This window comes from Muntiacus reevesi, chromosome 11 (assembly GCF_963930625.1).
Source record: "Muntiacus reevesi chromosome 11, mMunRee1.1, whole genome shotgun sequence".
Lineage (NCBI taxonomy): Eukaryota > Metazoa > Chordata > Mammalia > Artiodactyla > Cervidae > Muntiacus > Muntiacus reevesi.
Window position 1 is genome coordinate 34,475,002 of NC_089259.1, and position 16,621 is coordinate 34,491,622.

The following is a 16,621-nucleotide window of genomic DNA, read 5'->3' on the forward strand; positions in this document are numbered from 1 at the left end:
GTCTGCTTCATGTACACTCTATTCCCACCACTGTTCCTCACAAAACTTCCACTGTTCTAGGAAACACATCTCCTCAAGACATGTCCATTTCTGTCCCCGTGCCTACCTGAACACTGAATTTCTCTGGTCAGGAGAACTTCACTGACTTTCCCATTCTTTCATTCCTATTACACTTAACTGTTTTTACCAGTCACCAGTTCCCAGCAAGTTCTTTGTGGTGTAAAGTCTTCAGGTTTTTGTCTTGTGTCTCACTGTTTCACTAAGTAGACAAGGCCTTTGAGGGCAAGAATTACCTGCACCTAACACAGTGCTACACACACAGCACCATCCTGAAAACTATGTGTGTTTTCATAAACAGCTCCATTTCCTCCCATGTCAAAGTAAGTTGTTAATAAGGGATCTTCCAAATTACTGACTTTCTTGCTTCTGGGAAGTTCTCAGGAACTTTCTCAAAATTAGCCTATTTAAAATGAGCCTAGGAACCAAAGTGGTAACTTTTTTATATTAATGAATAGTTTACAATCACACAGGAACACAGTTCTTCATTAAAAAAAACCTCACAAATTATGTTACCTGTAACACTTTATGACAGATAAACTAAATCAATGATATATACTTTAAATACAAATTACCATAATATGAATTTCCACCTCTCTCTTTGAAAGCAGCTCTTGAAGGAGTTCTACTGCATCTGGTTGCCAGACATTCCCAACCTATTTGGGATTAATAAACTCAGGTTCTTTCACAAGATAAGAGCAGAAAGTAAATGAAGATACACAAAAGTAGCCATAAACAGATAACACTAGAAGAGGACAAAATATACAGGCAGTTTGCACAGAGAATCATGGGTATATAATAAAGAAAATCTTAAGAAATTAATAATTTGGAGGCAACCTAGATGTCTACTGGCAGACAAATGGATAAGAAAACTGTGGTACACACACACACACACACACACACACACACACACATACACACACACACACACACACATATACACAAAGAATATCACTCAGCCATTAAAAAGAATGCATTTGAATCAGTTCTAATGAGGTGGATGAAACTGGAGCCTATTATACAGAGTGAAGTAAGTCAGAAAGAAAAACACCAATACAATATACTGACGCATATATATGGAATTTAGAAAGATGGTAACGATGACCCTATATGTGAGACAGCAAAAGAGACAAAGATATAAAGAACAGTCTTTTGGACTCTGTGGGAGAAGGTGAGGGTGGCATAATTTGAAAAGGGTAGTGTTGAAATGTGCATACTATCATATGTGAAGCAGATCGCCGGTCCAGGTTCGATGCATGAGACAGGGTGCTCAGGGCTGGTACACTGGAATGACCCTGGGGGATGGGATGGGGAGGGAGGTGAGAGGGGGTTTCTGGATGGGGAACATGTGCACCCATGGCTGATTCATGTCGATGTTCGGCAAAAACCACTACAATATTGTAAAGTAATTAGCTTCCAATTAAATTAATTAAAAAAAGAAACCAATAATTTATATCAGCCTCCTCAAATACTATTCTCTTAAAGCATTTTATGATTTAAAAATATAAACCTACACCTCCCCAAAAAGCATCATGTTTAGTGATGGTGCTGGTTGCTCAGTCATGTCCGGCTCTTTGTGATCCCACGGACTGTAGTCCGCCAGGCTCCTCTATCAATGGGATTCTCTGGCAAGAATACTGGAGTGGACTGCCATTTCCTTCTCCAGAGGATCTTCCCAATCCAGGGATTGAACCCGGGTCTCCTGCATTGCAGGCAGATTCTTTACTGTTTGAACTACAGGGAAGACCTAAAAAAAAAAGCATCATAAAACTTAAAAAAAAAAAAAAAAAAGACCAACATGTCAATGCAATGTTTGTATAACAACTACAGTGAGTGAAAGTGTTGGTCGCTCAGTCGTGTCCGACTCTTTGTGACCGCACAGACTGCAGCCTACCAGGCTCCTTGGTCCATGGAATTCTCCAGGCAAGAATACTGGAGCGGGTAACCATTCCCCTCTAGGGATTGAATCCAGGTCTCCCGCCAACGCAGGCAGATTCTTTACTTCTGAGCCAGCAGGGAAGCAACTGTTACCTTCTATGTTGATGTTCACATAGCCAGAACAGGGGCTTCTTGCCAAAAGCCCATGAGAAGCCCCAGCTTAGTGCCAGTGCCCTGTGAGTGAACATCTGGAAGTAGATCCTTATCTGTCAGTTCTTTGGATCTGCATTTCTGGTGCACCTCTTTTCTGCTGTGTCACCAGGGACTCTAAGCTAAAACCACTCAGTTAAGCTGCTCCCAATGCCTGAATCATAGAAACTGTATGAAATTTTTAAAAAGCTTATTGTTGATTCAGATCACTAAATTTTAAGCTTAATTTGTTATGCAGCAAGAGATAGTATGCCATTATTTTCTCTGCTCCTGCTTCCAATTTCTTGAAACAATAACTAAAAATTAATAACCTCAAACAAAATTCTCATCTATGAAGAAACTACATCTCTTAAATTTACTCACTGTTTTTATACCCTTTAGTATAATCCTGTAGTTTTCTTCAATAAAGGCCCTTTAGCTGTCTTAGTAAGCTTATTTCTAAATATTTTACTATTTACTAAAAGGGATTTTGTTTTACATTCCAATTTCTAAAGATTATTATTAATAAAAAGGCAGTACTTAAAATTCCACCCTACAAATCACTGTTTACTCACAGGTACGGTGTTATAGAGCTGACAAGGAATACAAAATTGGGGTGTATCAGGATACAGTAAAATAGGATAAAGATGACACTGTGGAATCTTCTCAGTGAATCCATGATCCAAATATTGTACCTAACAGAAAAAATAAAACTTGTAATTAAAATTTAGTACTAAAAATTAGGGGACAGAAGGGACTCCTTCTGTTATTTCTTTATTAAAAAGAAAACATTCCAGAAAGAGAGAGAAATCTGGATTTTAAAAATCTCCAGACAAAAAAGTAACATCATTATTTCCTCATCCCAGAGTGTTATCAAACCTCATTGTCAAAAGGTTTTCTTACACATGAACATTTTTTCTTGATAATAATCAATTTTTTGGAGGATGTTTAAATCTTTTGTTTTTCTAAGTATTTTAGAGGTCCTGACTTCCACTTAATGAAAGAATGTATCTCAAATTCTCAGTTTTCCTCAGACAGCTTCACAGTTTGAGAAACTGCATGTATTGTTCCCTTCTTGGAGAATCACATGCCTAACAAAGGTTCTGAGAAGTTCTACGAGAAAGAAACTTGTTTTTATATCATCCAGTGATCCTCAAACTTTTTTGTAAAGTAACTTTCTGAAGACTTAAGTTTTAAAAGAATTTTGGGTTCACAGCAAAATTTAGAGAAAAGGTAGAGAGATTTCCCAATAGCCCCTCATCTCCCATCCCACCTCTCACACTGTAACATCCTGTACAACAATGGTAATTTGTTATAATCATGAACCTATAAGGATACATCATAATCAAGGTCCACCGAGGTTACATTAGGGTTCATTTACTGGTATACACCTTATGGGACTGACACTGTGAAAACACAGGGTGTTTCACTGCCCTAAAAAATCCTCTGTGCTCCACCTATTCAGTCCTTGTTGTTGTTCAGTTGCTAAGCTGAGTCCAGCTGTTTGCGACCCCATGAACTTCAGCACTCCAGGATTCCCTGTCCTTCACTATCTCCCTGAATTTGCTCAAACTCATGTCTGTTGAGTCAGTGATACCCTCCAACCATCTCATCCTCTGTTGCCACCTTCTCCTCTTGCCCTCAATCGTTCCCAGCATCTGAGTCTTTTCCAATGAGTCAGCTCGTTGCATCAGTGGCCAAAGTATTGGAGCTTCAGCTTCAGCATCAGTCTCTTCCAATGAATATTCAGGACCAATTTCCTTTAAGATTGACTGGTTTGATCTCCTTGCTGTCCAAGGGATTCTCAAGAGTCTTCTCCAGCACCATAGTATGAATAAGCATCAATTCTTCGGCACTCAGCATTCTTTACGGTCCAACTCACATCTGTAGATGACTACTGGAAAAACCACAGCTTTGACTATACAGACCTTTATCAACAAAGTGATGTCTCTGCTTTTTAATAGGCTGTTTAGGTTTGATATAGCTTTTCTTCCAAGAAGCAAGCATCTTTCAATTTCATGGCTGCACTCACCATCCACAGTGATTTTGGAGCCCAAGAAAATGAAATCTGTTACTGTTTCCACTTTTTCCTCATCTATTTACTATGAAGTGATGGGACCAGATGCCATGATCTTAGTTTTCTGAATGTTGAGTTTTAGGCCAGACTTTTCACTCTCCTCTTTTACCCTCAATCAAGAGGCTTGTTAGCAATGGTATCATCTGCATATCTGAGGTTATAGATATTTCTTCTGGCAATCTTGATTCCAGCTTGTGATTCATCCAGTCTGGCATTTTGCATGATGTATTCTACATGTAAGTAAAGTTAGAAGGGTGACAATATACAACAAACTCCTTTCTCAATTTTGAACCAGTCTGTTGTTCCATGTTTGGTTCTAACTGTTGCTTCTTGACCCACATAGAGTTTCTCAGGAGACAGGTGAGGTGGTCTGGTATTCCCACCTCTTTAAGAATTTTCCAGTTTGTTGCGATCCACACAGTCAAATCAGCTTCCCTGGTGGCCCAGCTTGTAAAGAACCTGCCTGCAATGTGGGAGACCTGGGTTCCATCCCCGGGTTGGGAAGATCCCCTGGAGACGAGAATGGCTACACACTCCAGTATTCTGGCCTGGAGAATTCCATGGACTGTATAGTTCATGGGGTCACAAAGAATTGGACACGACTGATTGACTTTCACACAGTCAAAGGCTTTAGTATAGTCAATGAAGCAGAAGTAGATGTTTTTCTGGAATTCCCTTACTTTCTCCATGATCCAATGAATGTTGGCAATTTGATCTCTGGTTTCTCTGCCTTTTCTAAACCCACCTTGCACATCTGAAAGTTCTTGGTTCACATACTGCAGAAGCCTAGCTTGAAGGATTTTCAGCATAACCTTGCTAACATGTGAAATAAGAGTAGTATACAGTAGTCTGAGCATTCTTTGGCACTTCCCTTCTTTGGGAATGGAATGAAAACTGACCTTTTCTAGTCCTGTGGCCACTGCTGAGTTTTTAGCAGCAGCATCTTTTAGGATTTGAAAAAACTCAGCTGGAATCCCATCACTTCCATTAGTTTTGCTTGTAGTAATGCTTCCTAAGGCCCACTTGGCTTCACACTTCAGGATGTCTGGCTCTAGGTGAGTGACCACACCATCACAGTTATCCAGGTTATTAAGACCATTTTTATACAGTTCTTCTGTGTATTCCTGCCACCTCTTCTTAATCTCTTATGCTTCTGCTAGGTCCTTACTGTTTCTGTTCTTTACTGTGTCCATCCTTGCATGGTATTTTTAATTTTCTTGAAGCGATTTCTAGTCCTTTTCATTCTGTTTTCCTCTATTTCTTTGCATTGTTCACTTAAGAAGGCTTTCTTATCTCTCCTTGCTGATCTTTGGAACGATACATTCAGTTGGGTATATCTTTCCCTTTCTCCTTTGCCTTTCACTTCTCTTAGCTATTTGTAAGTCCTCAGGCAACCATTTTGCCTTCTTGCATTTTTTTCTCTTCGGGATAGTTTTGGTCACTGCCTCCTGAACAATGTTAGAAACCTCCATTCATAGTTCTTCAGGCACTGTCTACCAGATCTAATCCCTTGAATCTATTCATCACCTCCACTGTGTAATCATAGGGGATTTGATTTAGGTCATACCTGAATGGCCTAGTGGTTTTCCCTCCTTTCTTGAATTTAAGCCTGAATTTTGCAATAAGTAGTTCATGATCTGAGCCACAGTCAACTTCAGGTCCTGTTTTTGCCGACTGTATAGAGCTCCTCCATCTTTGGCTGCAAAGAATAAAATCAATCTGATTTCAGTATTGACCATCTGGTGATGTCCATGTGTAGCATCATCTCCTGTATCACTGGAAAAGGGTGTTTGCTATGACCAGCGTGTTCTGATAAAACACGCTAAGAGTTTGACAAAACTCTTGGTCTTTGCCCTGATTTATTGTACTCCAAAGCCAAACTTGCTTATTACTTCAGGTATCTCTTTACTTCCTACTTTTGCATTCCAATCCTCTATGATGGAAAGGACATCTTTTTTTGGTGTTAGTTCCAGAAGGTCTTGTAGCTCTTCATACAAGTTCAACTTTAGTTTCTTTGGCATCAGTGGTTGGGGTGTAGACTTGGATTACTGTGATTTTGAATGGTTTGCCTTAGAAATAAAATCAAGATCATTCTATCACTTTTGAGATGGCACCCAGGTACTGCATTTCAGATTCTTTTGTTGACTATGAGGGTTATTCCATTTCTTCTAAGGGATTCTTACCCACAGTCGTGGATATAATGGTCATCTGAATTAAGTTTGCTCATTCGCATCCATTTTAGTTCACAGATTCCTAAGATGTTGGTCTTCACTCTTGCCATTTCCTGCTTGACCACATCCAATTAACCTTGACTCATGGACCTAACATTCCAGGTTCCTGTGCAATATTGTTCTTTACAGCATCGGACTTTCACCACCAGCCACATTCACAACTGAGTGTCGTAATCTTGCAGGGTACATAATTCTAAGCTGATTTTTTTTCTCCCTCTCAGGATTTTAAATGTTTTAAATTTTTTAAATGTTTCAATCCACTATCACATCATAGTTTCTGAGGAGAAGCTGGACATAATTCTTGTTTTCATTCTTCTATACGTGAAGTTATTTTTTCCTCTGGGTTTCCTTCAGGGTTTTTCTTTAGTTTTGACTTTCTGTCATTTGAAGTGACAGTCCGTTTGTTGTGCATTTATTCCACTTGGTGTTCTCTGAGCTCCAGGATCTGTGGTTTGGTGTCTAGACATGCATTTGGGGAAATTCTCAGTCATAAGTTTTCAAGTATTATTTTCTCTCTTCACTTTCTGGTATTTCCATTAATCTGCATGTTACATGCCTGCGATTTTCCCACAGTTCTTAGGTATTTGGTTCTTTTTTTCCCCCCAGTTTTTGTTCTCTCTACTTTTTAGAGGTAGTATTTCTAGATCTCTACTTACACTGCCTATCTGTTCTTGCATGTTGTCTACTTACTCCTTAGAATCTTAAACATGCCTTTTTTTTTTAAAGTTCCTGTTCTGATATTCTAACATCCCTGTCATATTTGGTTCTGATACTTTCCATGTCTCTCCAGATTGTGTTATTCTGCCTTTTAGTATGCCTAACATTTTTAAATTTAGACATGACCTATAACATTAGTTTCAGGTATACAATGTAATGATTTGACATTTGCATATGTTGAAAATGATAATAACAGTAAGTCTAGTTAACATCCATCACCACACATGGTTACAAAACATTTTTATTCTTGTGATGAGAACTTTTAACATCTACTCTTTAGCAACTCTCACATGTACATAATTATTAGTAACAGTCACCATGCTATACATTACACCTCCATGAATTACTTATTTTAGTTAGAAGTTTGTACTTTTTAACCCCTTCACTCATTTTGCCCATCCTGCCACTGACAACCACCAATCTATTCTCCATATCCATGAGCTCAATTTTTGTCATCTTTCAGACTCCACATAAAAGTGAGATCCTTAAGTATTTGTCTTTCTCTGTCTTATTTCACTTAGCATAATGTCTTTAAGGTCCATCCATTTTGCCACAAACCACAAAATTTTTTTCTTTTTTATGACTAACATTCCATTCTATATATACACATTGATTTCTTCATCCATTCATCCATCAATGGACATTTTGGCTGCTTCTATATCCTGGCTATCATAAGTAATGCTGTAATAAACACAGGGGAGCATACTATCTTTCCACTTAATATTTGTTTTATTTAGATAGAGCTGGATAATATAGTAGTTCCAGGGGCTTCTCAGGAGGCTCAGTGGTCAACAAACCACCTGCAATGCAGGAAACCCAGGTTTAAACCCTGGGTTGGGAAGATCCCCTGGAGAAGGAAATGGCAACTCATTCCAGTATTCTTACCTGAGGAAATCCCACGGACAGAGGAACCTGGTGGACTACTGCTACTGATCATGGGGTCGAAAAAGAGTTGGACACAACTCAGGGACTAAACAACAACATAGTAAACCTTTTCTTACTTTTTAGAGTGTCTTCCATACTGTTTTCCACAGTGGCTGTTATCAATTCACAGTCCCATAAACTGCATATGACGGTTCTCTATTCTGCACATCCTCATCAGCACTTGTTGCTGGTGATCTTTTTGATAACAGCCATATCTAACACGTATGAAGTGATATCTCATTGTGTTTTGATTTGCATTTCCCTGATGATTAGTGATGTTAAGCATCTTTGCCTGAGTCTATTGGCCCTCTGCATCTCCTCTTTGGGAAAATGTCTATTCAGTTCTTCTACCCATTTTAAAATCAGGTTGTTTTCATTTTTATTGGGGTATAGTAGACTTAAAATGTTGTAATATTTTCAGGGTTTTTTTTTAATGTTAAGTCCTATGAGTTGTTTATATACATTAGCTATTAATTCCTTATCAGTCAGATCATTTGCAAGTATTTTCCCCCATTCAGTACATTGTCTTTTTCTTTTGTCAATGGTTCCTTTACTCTGCAAAAGTTTTTAAGTTTCATTAGGTTCCATTCATTTATTTTTGCTTTTAGTACCTTTGTTTTAGGTGACAGATCCAAAAAAATATTACTGCAATTTACACCATAGTGTTTGGCTGAGGTTTTCCCCTAGGAGTTTTATAGTATCCAGTCTTACTCTTAGGTCTATAAACCACGTTGTTTATTTTTGTATATGGTGTTAGGGAATGTTCTAATTTCATTCTTTTACAGTTCGGTTTTTCCAGCATCATTTATTGAAGAGACTGTCTTTTCTCCATTGAATATTTTTGCCTCCTTTGTCATGGATCGACCATTAAGTGGCCTTATTTTTGGGCTTGAGCTTTATGAGTTCTTTATATATTTTGGATATCAACCCTTTGTCAGATATATGATTTAGAAATATTTTCTTTTATACAGTAGGTTGCCTTTTCATTTTGTTGATGGTTTCCTTTGCTGTGCAGAAGCTTTTTAGTCTGATGCTCACCTTGCTAATTTTTGTTTTTGTTGCCTTTGCTTTTGATGTCACATTCAAAAAATTATCACCAATACCTTAAGGAACTTATGGCTTCTGTTTTCTTCTAGGAGGTTTATTGGCTTCTGGTCTTATGTTCAAGTCTTTATAATCTATTTTGAGTTAATTTCTGTGTATTGTTTAAGATAATGGTCTAGTTTAATTTTTTTGTATGTGGCTGTTCAGTTTTCCCAATATCATTTATTGAAGAGACTGTCCTATCCCCAATGTATATTCTTGGCTTCATCATAAATTAATTGTCCATATGTGTAGTTTAATTTTTAGGCTGTTTATTCTATTCCACTGATTTGTACATCTGTTTTTATGCCAGTAACCTGTTGTTCAGTAATTTTTCCTGATGGCTGGACATGTTCTGTGTAAAAGGCCTTCAGTAACATGGCAGGAAGGTGTGGGAGAAGGGGAACTGTTCTACAGTCTTACAATTAGGTCTTAAGTCTTTCACTGAGCATATGACGTCAAACTTTGAACTTCACAAATGTTTCTCAGCCTTTTGTTCTCCCCTCCTTAAGTAGGAGATGATGGACATAGTAGGCTGGAGTTGGGTCTTCCTGTGTGGAAGTCTAGAGTTAACTGGAATTGGGTAATTTCCTTTCCCCCATGCCCACTTGGCTCTGATAATAGGCCCTGATGAACTACTTTCTCCTGAGTGTAGGCCTTATTAAGGAGAACAGAATGCTCTGGCATATTTCAAAGTGTACTCCATCTCTTATGGCTCCAAGAGGTTTCAGTTTGTTCAACTTTTTAGTTATTGACAGGATGATGTGGCAACTTCAAAACTCCTTAAATGTGAAACCAGAAATGAGAAGTCCTCAACAACCCGTTTTTTATTTATTTTTTTGGACTGTGAATTTTATTTTTATTTATTTTTATTTTTTTTCATGTTGGCTACATGCATTTTTATATTTTTTTATTATTTTTTCCATTTATTTTTATTAGTTGAAGGCTAATTACTTTACTGTAGTGGTTTTTGCCATACACTGACATGAATCAGCCATGGATTGACATGTGTTCCCCATCCCGATCCCCCCTCCTGCCTCCCTCTGGGTCTTCCCAGTGCCCCAGCCCTGAGCACTTGTCTCATGCATCCAACCTGGGCTGGTGATATGTTTCACCCTTGATACTATACTTGTTTCAATGCTATTCTCTCAGAACATCCCACCCTCGCCTTCTCCCACAGAGTCTAAAAGTCTGTTCTGTTCATCTGTGTCTCTTTTTCTGTCATGCATATAGGGTTATTGTTACCATCTTTTAAAATTCCATATATATGCGTTAGTATACTGTATTGGTCTTTATCTTTCTGGCTTACTTCACTCTGTATAATGGGCTCCAGTTTCATCCATCTCATTAGAACTGATTCAAATGAATTCTTTTTAATGGCTGAGTAATATTCCATAGTGTATATGTACCACAACTTCCTTATCCATTCGTCTGCTGATGGGCATCTAGGTTGCTTCCATGTCCTGGCTGTTATAAACAGTGCTGTGATGAACATTGGGGTACACGTGTCCCTTTCAGATCTGGTTTCCTCGGTGTGTATGCTCAGGAGTGGGATTGCTGGGTCATATGGCAGTTCTATTTCCAGTTTTTTAAGGAATCTCCACACTGTTCTCCATAGTGGCTGTACTAGTTTGCATTCCCACCAACAGTGTTAGAAGGTTCCCTTTTTTCCACACCCTCTCCAGCATTTATTGCTTGTAGACTTTTGGATAGCAGTCATTCTGACTGGCGTGTACCTCTTTGCATTTCTCAGATAATGAGTGATGTTGAGCATCTTTTCATGTGTTTGTTAGCGATCTGTACGCCTTCTTTGGAGAAATGTCTGTTTAGATCTTTGGCCCATTTTTTGACTGGGTCATTTATTTTTCTGGAATTGAGCTGCAGGAGTTGCTTGTATATTTTTGAGATTAATCCTTTGTTTCATTTGCTATTATTTTCTCCCAATCTGAAGGCTGTCTTTTCACCTTGCTTATAATTTCCTTTGAACAACCCGTTTTTTAAATGCTTTCATTTTCACACTTCAGTTTCTAAATAGTTTCAAGAATAAGGGATGTCAATAAGTTATTTCTGTTACCCCAACATACTGAAATTAATGTATCACTGTTTAATTGGGCTCAAGAAAGCCCAAGGTAATTAGCATTAAAAAAAAAACTGAAATAGTAACTGATCTCCCCTTCTTCCTGGATGAGTGAGCAGATGATGAAACAGTGACATCAACATCCTTGAACATATCCAAGTGGGCAGTGCTTGGCTACTGATTCTATTTGAAATGATGCTGTGTTTTGGTTGTGACCCAAAGCTTTGAAGTGCTAGTTGGCATCTCCTTTCTTCCATGAAGCTCTTAACCATTCAGATATGATGGAGTTGGTCAAATACTACTTAAGTTGAGTCCTGCTTGCCTCTCCTCAGTCATTTTTGTATGAATTCAATGGTTGTGTTTTATTTTTTTAATCAGTTTTTAGCTGACATTCATGAAGAGCAGTAAGTACCTAGAACTATGCCACTAAAGAAAGGAAATCCTATCTAAGAAGGTGTATTTCTGTACCAGAGCTGTGTCATAACCATCATTTGGGCCCTCTGCAGGAAAAGCAGATTCAAGTCTCAAATAATGCCTTTTTAATTATATCCTCTAGTATCACAGATGTAGGACAGTACTGTATCATACCTCTGTGAATGTAAAATATCTTGTAGCTGCTTTAGGATATGCAGTAGTGACCATGCTTTATCAGGTCTGTTTTTAATGATGTTATTCTAGAATGCTTTCTTTCCAGATGATGATTGAGAAACATAATTTAAAAAAATGGTGCCAGGTACCACAACAGTAACAGAACTTTGTTGTTTTCTGAGGTTTTGTTTTTTACCTTTTTTTTTTTAATGGAGTGTGCTAGATGTCTCTATAATTTTGTTCAGATGATTGCAGAACTTTGAAAAGCTGTTGTTGCTATTGATGCATAACATACTGCTATTGTCTTTTTATATAAATAAATAAATATAATTTGAATTTTTGGAAACTTTGGCTGTGCTGTCAACTTTGGAAAAAGTATCCGAGTTGTACTGTATTGGGTTGGCATTGTACAGAAATTGACAGCCATATTGGTCTAGAAACATTAAATATGATTTTTTCCATTTGTACTGGGGTAATGCACTGTATTAAATATATTAGGTCTTATCTACATGGGTTTGATTACAGAAACTAATAAAGTACTCTCTAAATTAAAAAAATATAAAAACTGAAATAGAGCTGAGTAAAAAATATCTGAGTACATTATAGGTAATTAAGGTAAGTGCATGGGTATGTTGTAATGTTTATTTTTTAATGTGGATCACAGGATAACCTTGAAAGATTTTAGTATCAAAGTATTTTAAAATAAATTTTAAAAACAGAGATTTTGGAAAGTGTGAGAAAAATACAGTTCACCACTATCTTGTTTATTTGGATTCCATATATGTAAAATTCATAAATTATGATAACAATGAAAACTGAATTTCAAGTTACTTTTATATTAAAGAAAAAGGGTTATTTGAACAATTCAAATGTATGTGAAAATGAACTTATCTGCTTATAAACATACGAATCTGTTAAGTATTCATGCATCAACACCTAAATACTAACCCAAAATTTGAAACCATTTTAATTCTATTTAACATGTAAAGTTTGTATTCCAGCACATAAAGCACAAGACTTAGATCAGAAATTTAGGAATCAGAGGCTTAGATATGAATTCCAGTACCATCACTCACTGACAGGTTGACTTTGGGAACATCACTGAACATAAATTTAAATTTTGTTACTGGTAAAATGGGAATAATGACCTACATCTATGATAGTTGGAGGTAAACAATAAAATATAAACAAACACACTCATGTGAAAAAAAGCTTAGAAACCTAAAGTGCTATGTACTATCAGGTATCATCATTAAATAGATAATAATCTCCTGTGCAAGTATTAACAAAAGACTTCTTAATTTTTCCACCCCTCCTAAAACCAAAGTCTTTACAGGCCAAATGTCTCTTGATTTCATTGCTATACTTGGTAAGTACAACATAAGTGGAGGCATTTTCATCTATATTTTTACATACAGTTTTTTCAAAGTACAGTTGATTCTTGGACAACACAGGTTTGGAACAACACAACTATGAAGGTTCATTTACACATGGATTTTTTTCAATAAAAACCTACTACAGTGCTATCAATACACGGTATCAATATCAACATCAATATCAACAGCTATCAGTATCAACAGCTGGTTGAATCTGTGACACAGAATTGTGGATATGGGAGAACGGAATAAATTATACTCAATACACAAAATGTTGGTGCCCCCAGCCTCAATGTGTTAAGGGTCACCTGTACGCAGCTCCATTTGAAGATTCTGGGTGAAACTCAAGTACTAGTCTTAGTATTCTGGAAAGGTAAATTAACCCTTAATGTGAAAGGGTAAATTAGGAGTTCTATAAACAAATTTGCTAAGGAGATATAGAAAATACTGGAGAACTAGTTGTTTTACTTAATACCATGTACACAAATAAGGCTGACAATTATAAATAAGTGGCACCATTAAAATATCAGTGGCAAAATTCTTATCAGGAAATTTTTTTATTATTCAGGTTAACAAATATACTTGAAAATAAAAAGAGAAATTCTTATTACAAATAAATATATAATGTATAATGATTTGCCTACACGAATGAACTCAATAAAAGATGTTTTAATCACAATTCCATGTCTTTCCACTTAAAAGATCATTTAATGTTATAGCATTTAGCCTTCAAACAGTCACAAAAGAATGTCAGACTCACCCTGATAGTGCTGCCGATGACTTCCATTACCTTGCCTCGATACCACATAGTATCTGATCCCCTTACTGCACAAGCTTCTCCCTTTTTCCAGAAATAAGGCTCCAAAAGACCAAGGCATTTTAAATTACTTTGAATTTCATCCATCATTTTTGTTAGTTCAAATTCTGAAGAAATTATTAAAAATAGAAAGCATTTAGGAAAAATTCCCTACCATTCTCAAATGAAGTCATCATCAAACTTCAGTTACTTTACCACGTGTGTGTGTTAATCCCTCAGTTGTGTCGGACTCTTTATAATCCCATGGACTATAGCCTGCCAGGCTCCTCCATCCATGGGATTCTCCAGGCCAGAATACTGGAGTGGGTTGCCAAGTTCCTTCTCCAGGGGATCTTCCTGACCCAGGGATCACACCTGGGTCTTCCACATTGCAGGCAGATTCTTTACCATCTGAGCCACCAGGGAAGTCCCACTTCACCACTTAGATAACATTGAAAGGAATTAAAATCAGTCCCTACATAATAGAACTTTAATACAAATCTAATTCAGTCAGTAACTTCTCTATGTTTCAAAACATACTACTGACTAACAACATGTAAATTATTATTCTGATCTTTGGTTATAAATGCAAGCATTATTTTGGAAGTGCAAAAATCCGTAAAACTCTAAACACATACCAGATACCCCTAATATAAAAGAACTAGTGCTTTAAGTTAACATCATTTTGACAGCACACCTAAGTGAAACAGAACACAAGTTATAGGTTATTTGATGCTTAGATACAGCGTAATACTGCAGGTATAAAATTAAAATTCTAATACAGCTACTTCCGATTAACTGGCTCATTATTTTCACAATAAATATATATCCCCATAACTTATACCAGAAAGGGTAAGCTCTGGTGTCAGTTCCTGTAACAGTTCAGCTGTGAGTTCTTAAACATAAGGCTCAGTCTTGGGGAGGGGCTTCCCTGGTGGTCCAGAGGTTAAAACTCTGCCCTTCCAATGTACGGGGCATGGGTTCAATCCTTGGCTGGGGAATTAAGATCCAACATACACTCCAGGATGGCCAAAAAAAAAAAAAAAAACCAACAAACCCAACTCTCAGTCTGTTCTTCTATAAGCTAGGTGTAATAGTGCTAACCCACATTATCAGTATCAGGGATTGGATGGAAGGCATCTGGCAACCAGTTCTACCTATGATTATTTGTACACATCAAGAAAGTTTCTGGGTTAAGTAGTATTGCTAGAGGTCTGAAACACTTCTCACTTCTAGAATTGCCAGTTACACAGATTTAGTCTGGTTCTCAAATTTAAAAACAATATTTAGGACTTTAACAAATGAGACAAAAAATTTCAACAAATTCATAGCCCCCATACCTCTCTCCATAGGTGGACTTACTATGAAACTAACAGAGTTTAAGTCCTGTGAAAGCTAGAGTTGCTGTGAGTTATTGAGTGTTCTGGACACAATCAGGTTGTAGAAAGAAGTGTGAGCACATAAGTCTAAAGAGGTTTCAGGGACCACCTAAATATCAAATGGCCCTGAATCTCCAGTCATTGACTATGATTTCTTTTCTCATTCTAAATGAATTCAAACTTTTGTATTCTTTTTTCTTAGCCTATAAACTTGTTTAAAGGAACCACCTCCATGCTCATCTTAGGCCCAACGTTTATCCATTCCCAATGTCTCAATGATTTTCATGTGCTGGGCATTGTGAAAAGCACTTTTTGTATATTGCATTCAATCCTCACAATAACTCAGTGAATGAAAATAAGGTTCAGAAAGGTTAAATATTTACCCAAGGTATTTCAATCCATGTGGATCTTACTAGAGAATTCCCTAGTGGTAAAAGCAACGATTTTTACAGAATAATCCTATATAAAGTGAAAGTTCTTACCTGATAATTTAGGTACCACAAATATAGTTCCATCATCACCAATGCAGCTGACTACTGCCTTAAATACTTTCTGGTTAGGAATAGCTGGTGGTTTATAGCATCCAGTGGTTCTTGGCTCTAGAATTTTCTCCCTAAATTCAGTCACCTTGGGTTCACTGATACCAACAGCAGCTTTCTTGTTATGGTCAGAGTTAGTCTTAATACACTTAGTAACCACTGATTCTCCTTTTTCCTGGGGGATTTCCAGAGACTTCTGGGATAATGAATGGCTATTATCTGATTTATTAATTCTGTAACATGCAAGAAAGAATAATATATCCAACCATGAGCAAATAAAAATATTCTGGGAAAATAATATAAAAAGAATCATTCAAATATACTTGAAATGTAAAGAAAACATTTTGCTCTAGTTTAGGAGATCCTAATGTTACATAAAAATGAGCACGGTTTAAGTTGTAATGAGAACTACTTTAAATTATGAATGAGCTTGTTGAGAATAAAGCAATAGAATTTCACTTAAAGGCATTAAATTACCATCTGATATTTACATGCTATTCTCTCTTAAAATCTTCTATTATGTATATCTCAAGTACCACACAATTAATTAGTTGTTACTGGGAAATACAACAACTTCAAGTTGATTTTAATTTAGCCCAAAGGCAGATCAATACATGTGGCAAGTTAACAACATTCATAAAATAATATAAAGATAACAAGTCCCTTAAAAACACAGTTTTCTCATATTATTCAGATATTAAGTATTAGTG

General features: G+C 36.8%; 1 protein-coding gene across 6 annotated transcripts in view; it reads right to left on the reverse strand.

Moving 5' to 3' along the window:
• Positions 1-16,621, reverse strand: part of RNF17 (ring finger protein 17) — a 117,934-nt gene that overhangs the window by 14,052 nt on the left and 87,261 nt on the right. For all 6 annotated transcript variants that reach the window (XM_065901934.1, XM_065901931.1, XM_065901933.1 and 3 more), the window contains 4 exons: positions 15,855-16,144; positions 13,958-14,121; positions 2,700-2,819; positions 633-713 (listed from right to left, as the gene is read on the reverse strand). In XM_065901934.1, the coding sequence (XP_065758006.1) occupies positions 633-713; positions 2,700-2,819; positions 13,958-14,121; positions 15,855-16,144 (655 nt within the window). The remainder of the gene's footprint in view (positions 1-632; positions 714-2,699; positions 2,820-13,957; positions 14,122-15,854; positions 16,145-16,621) is intronic.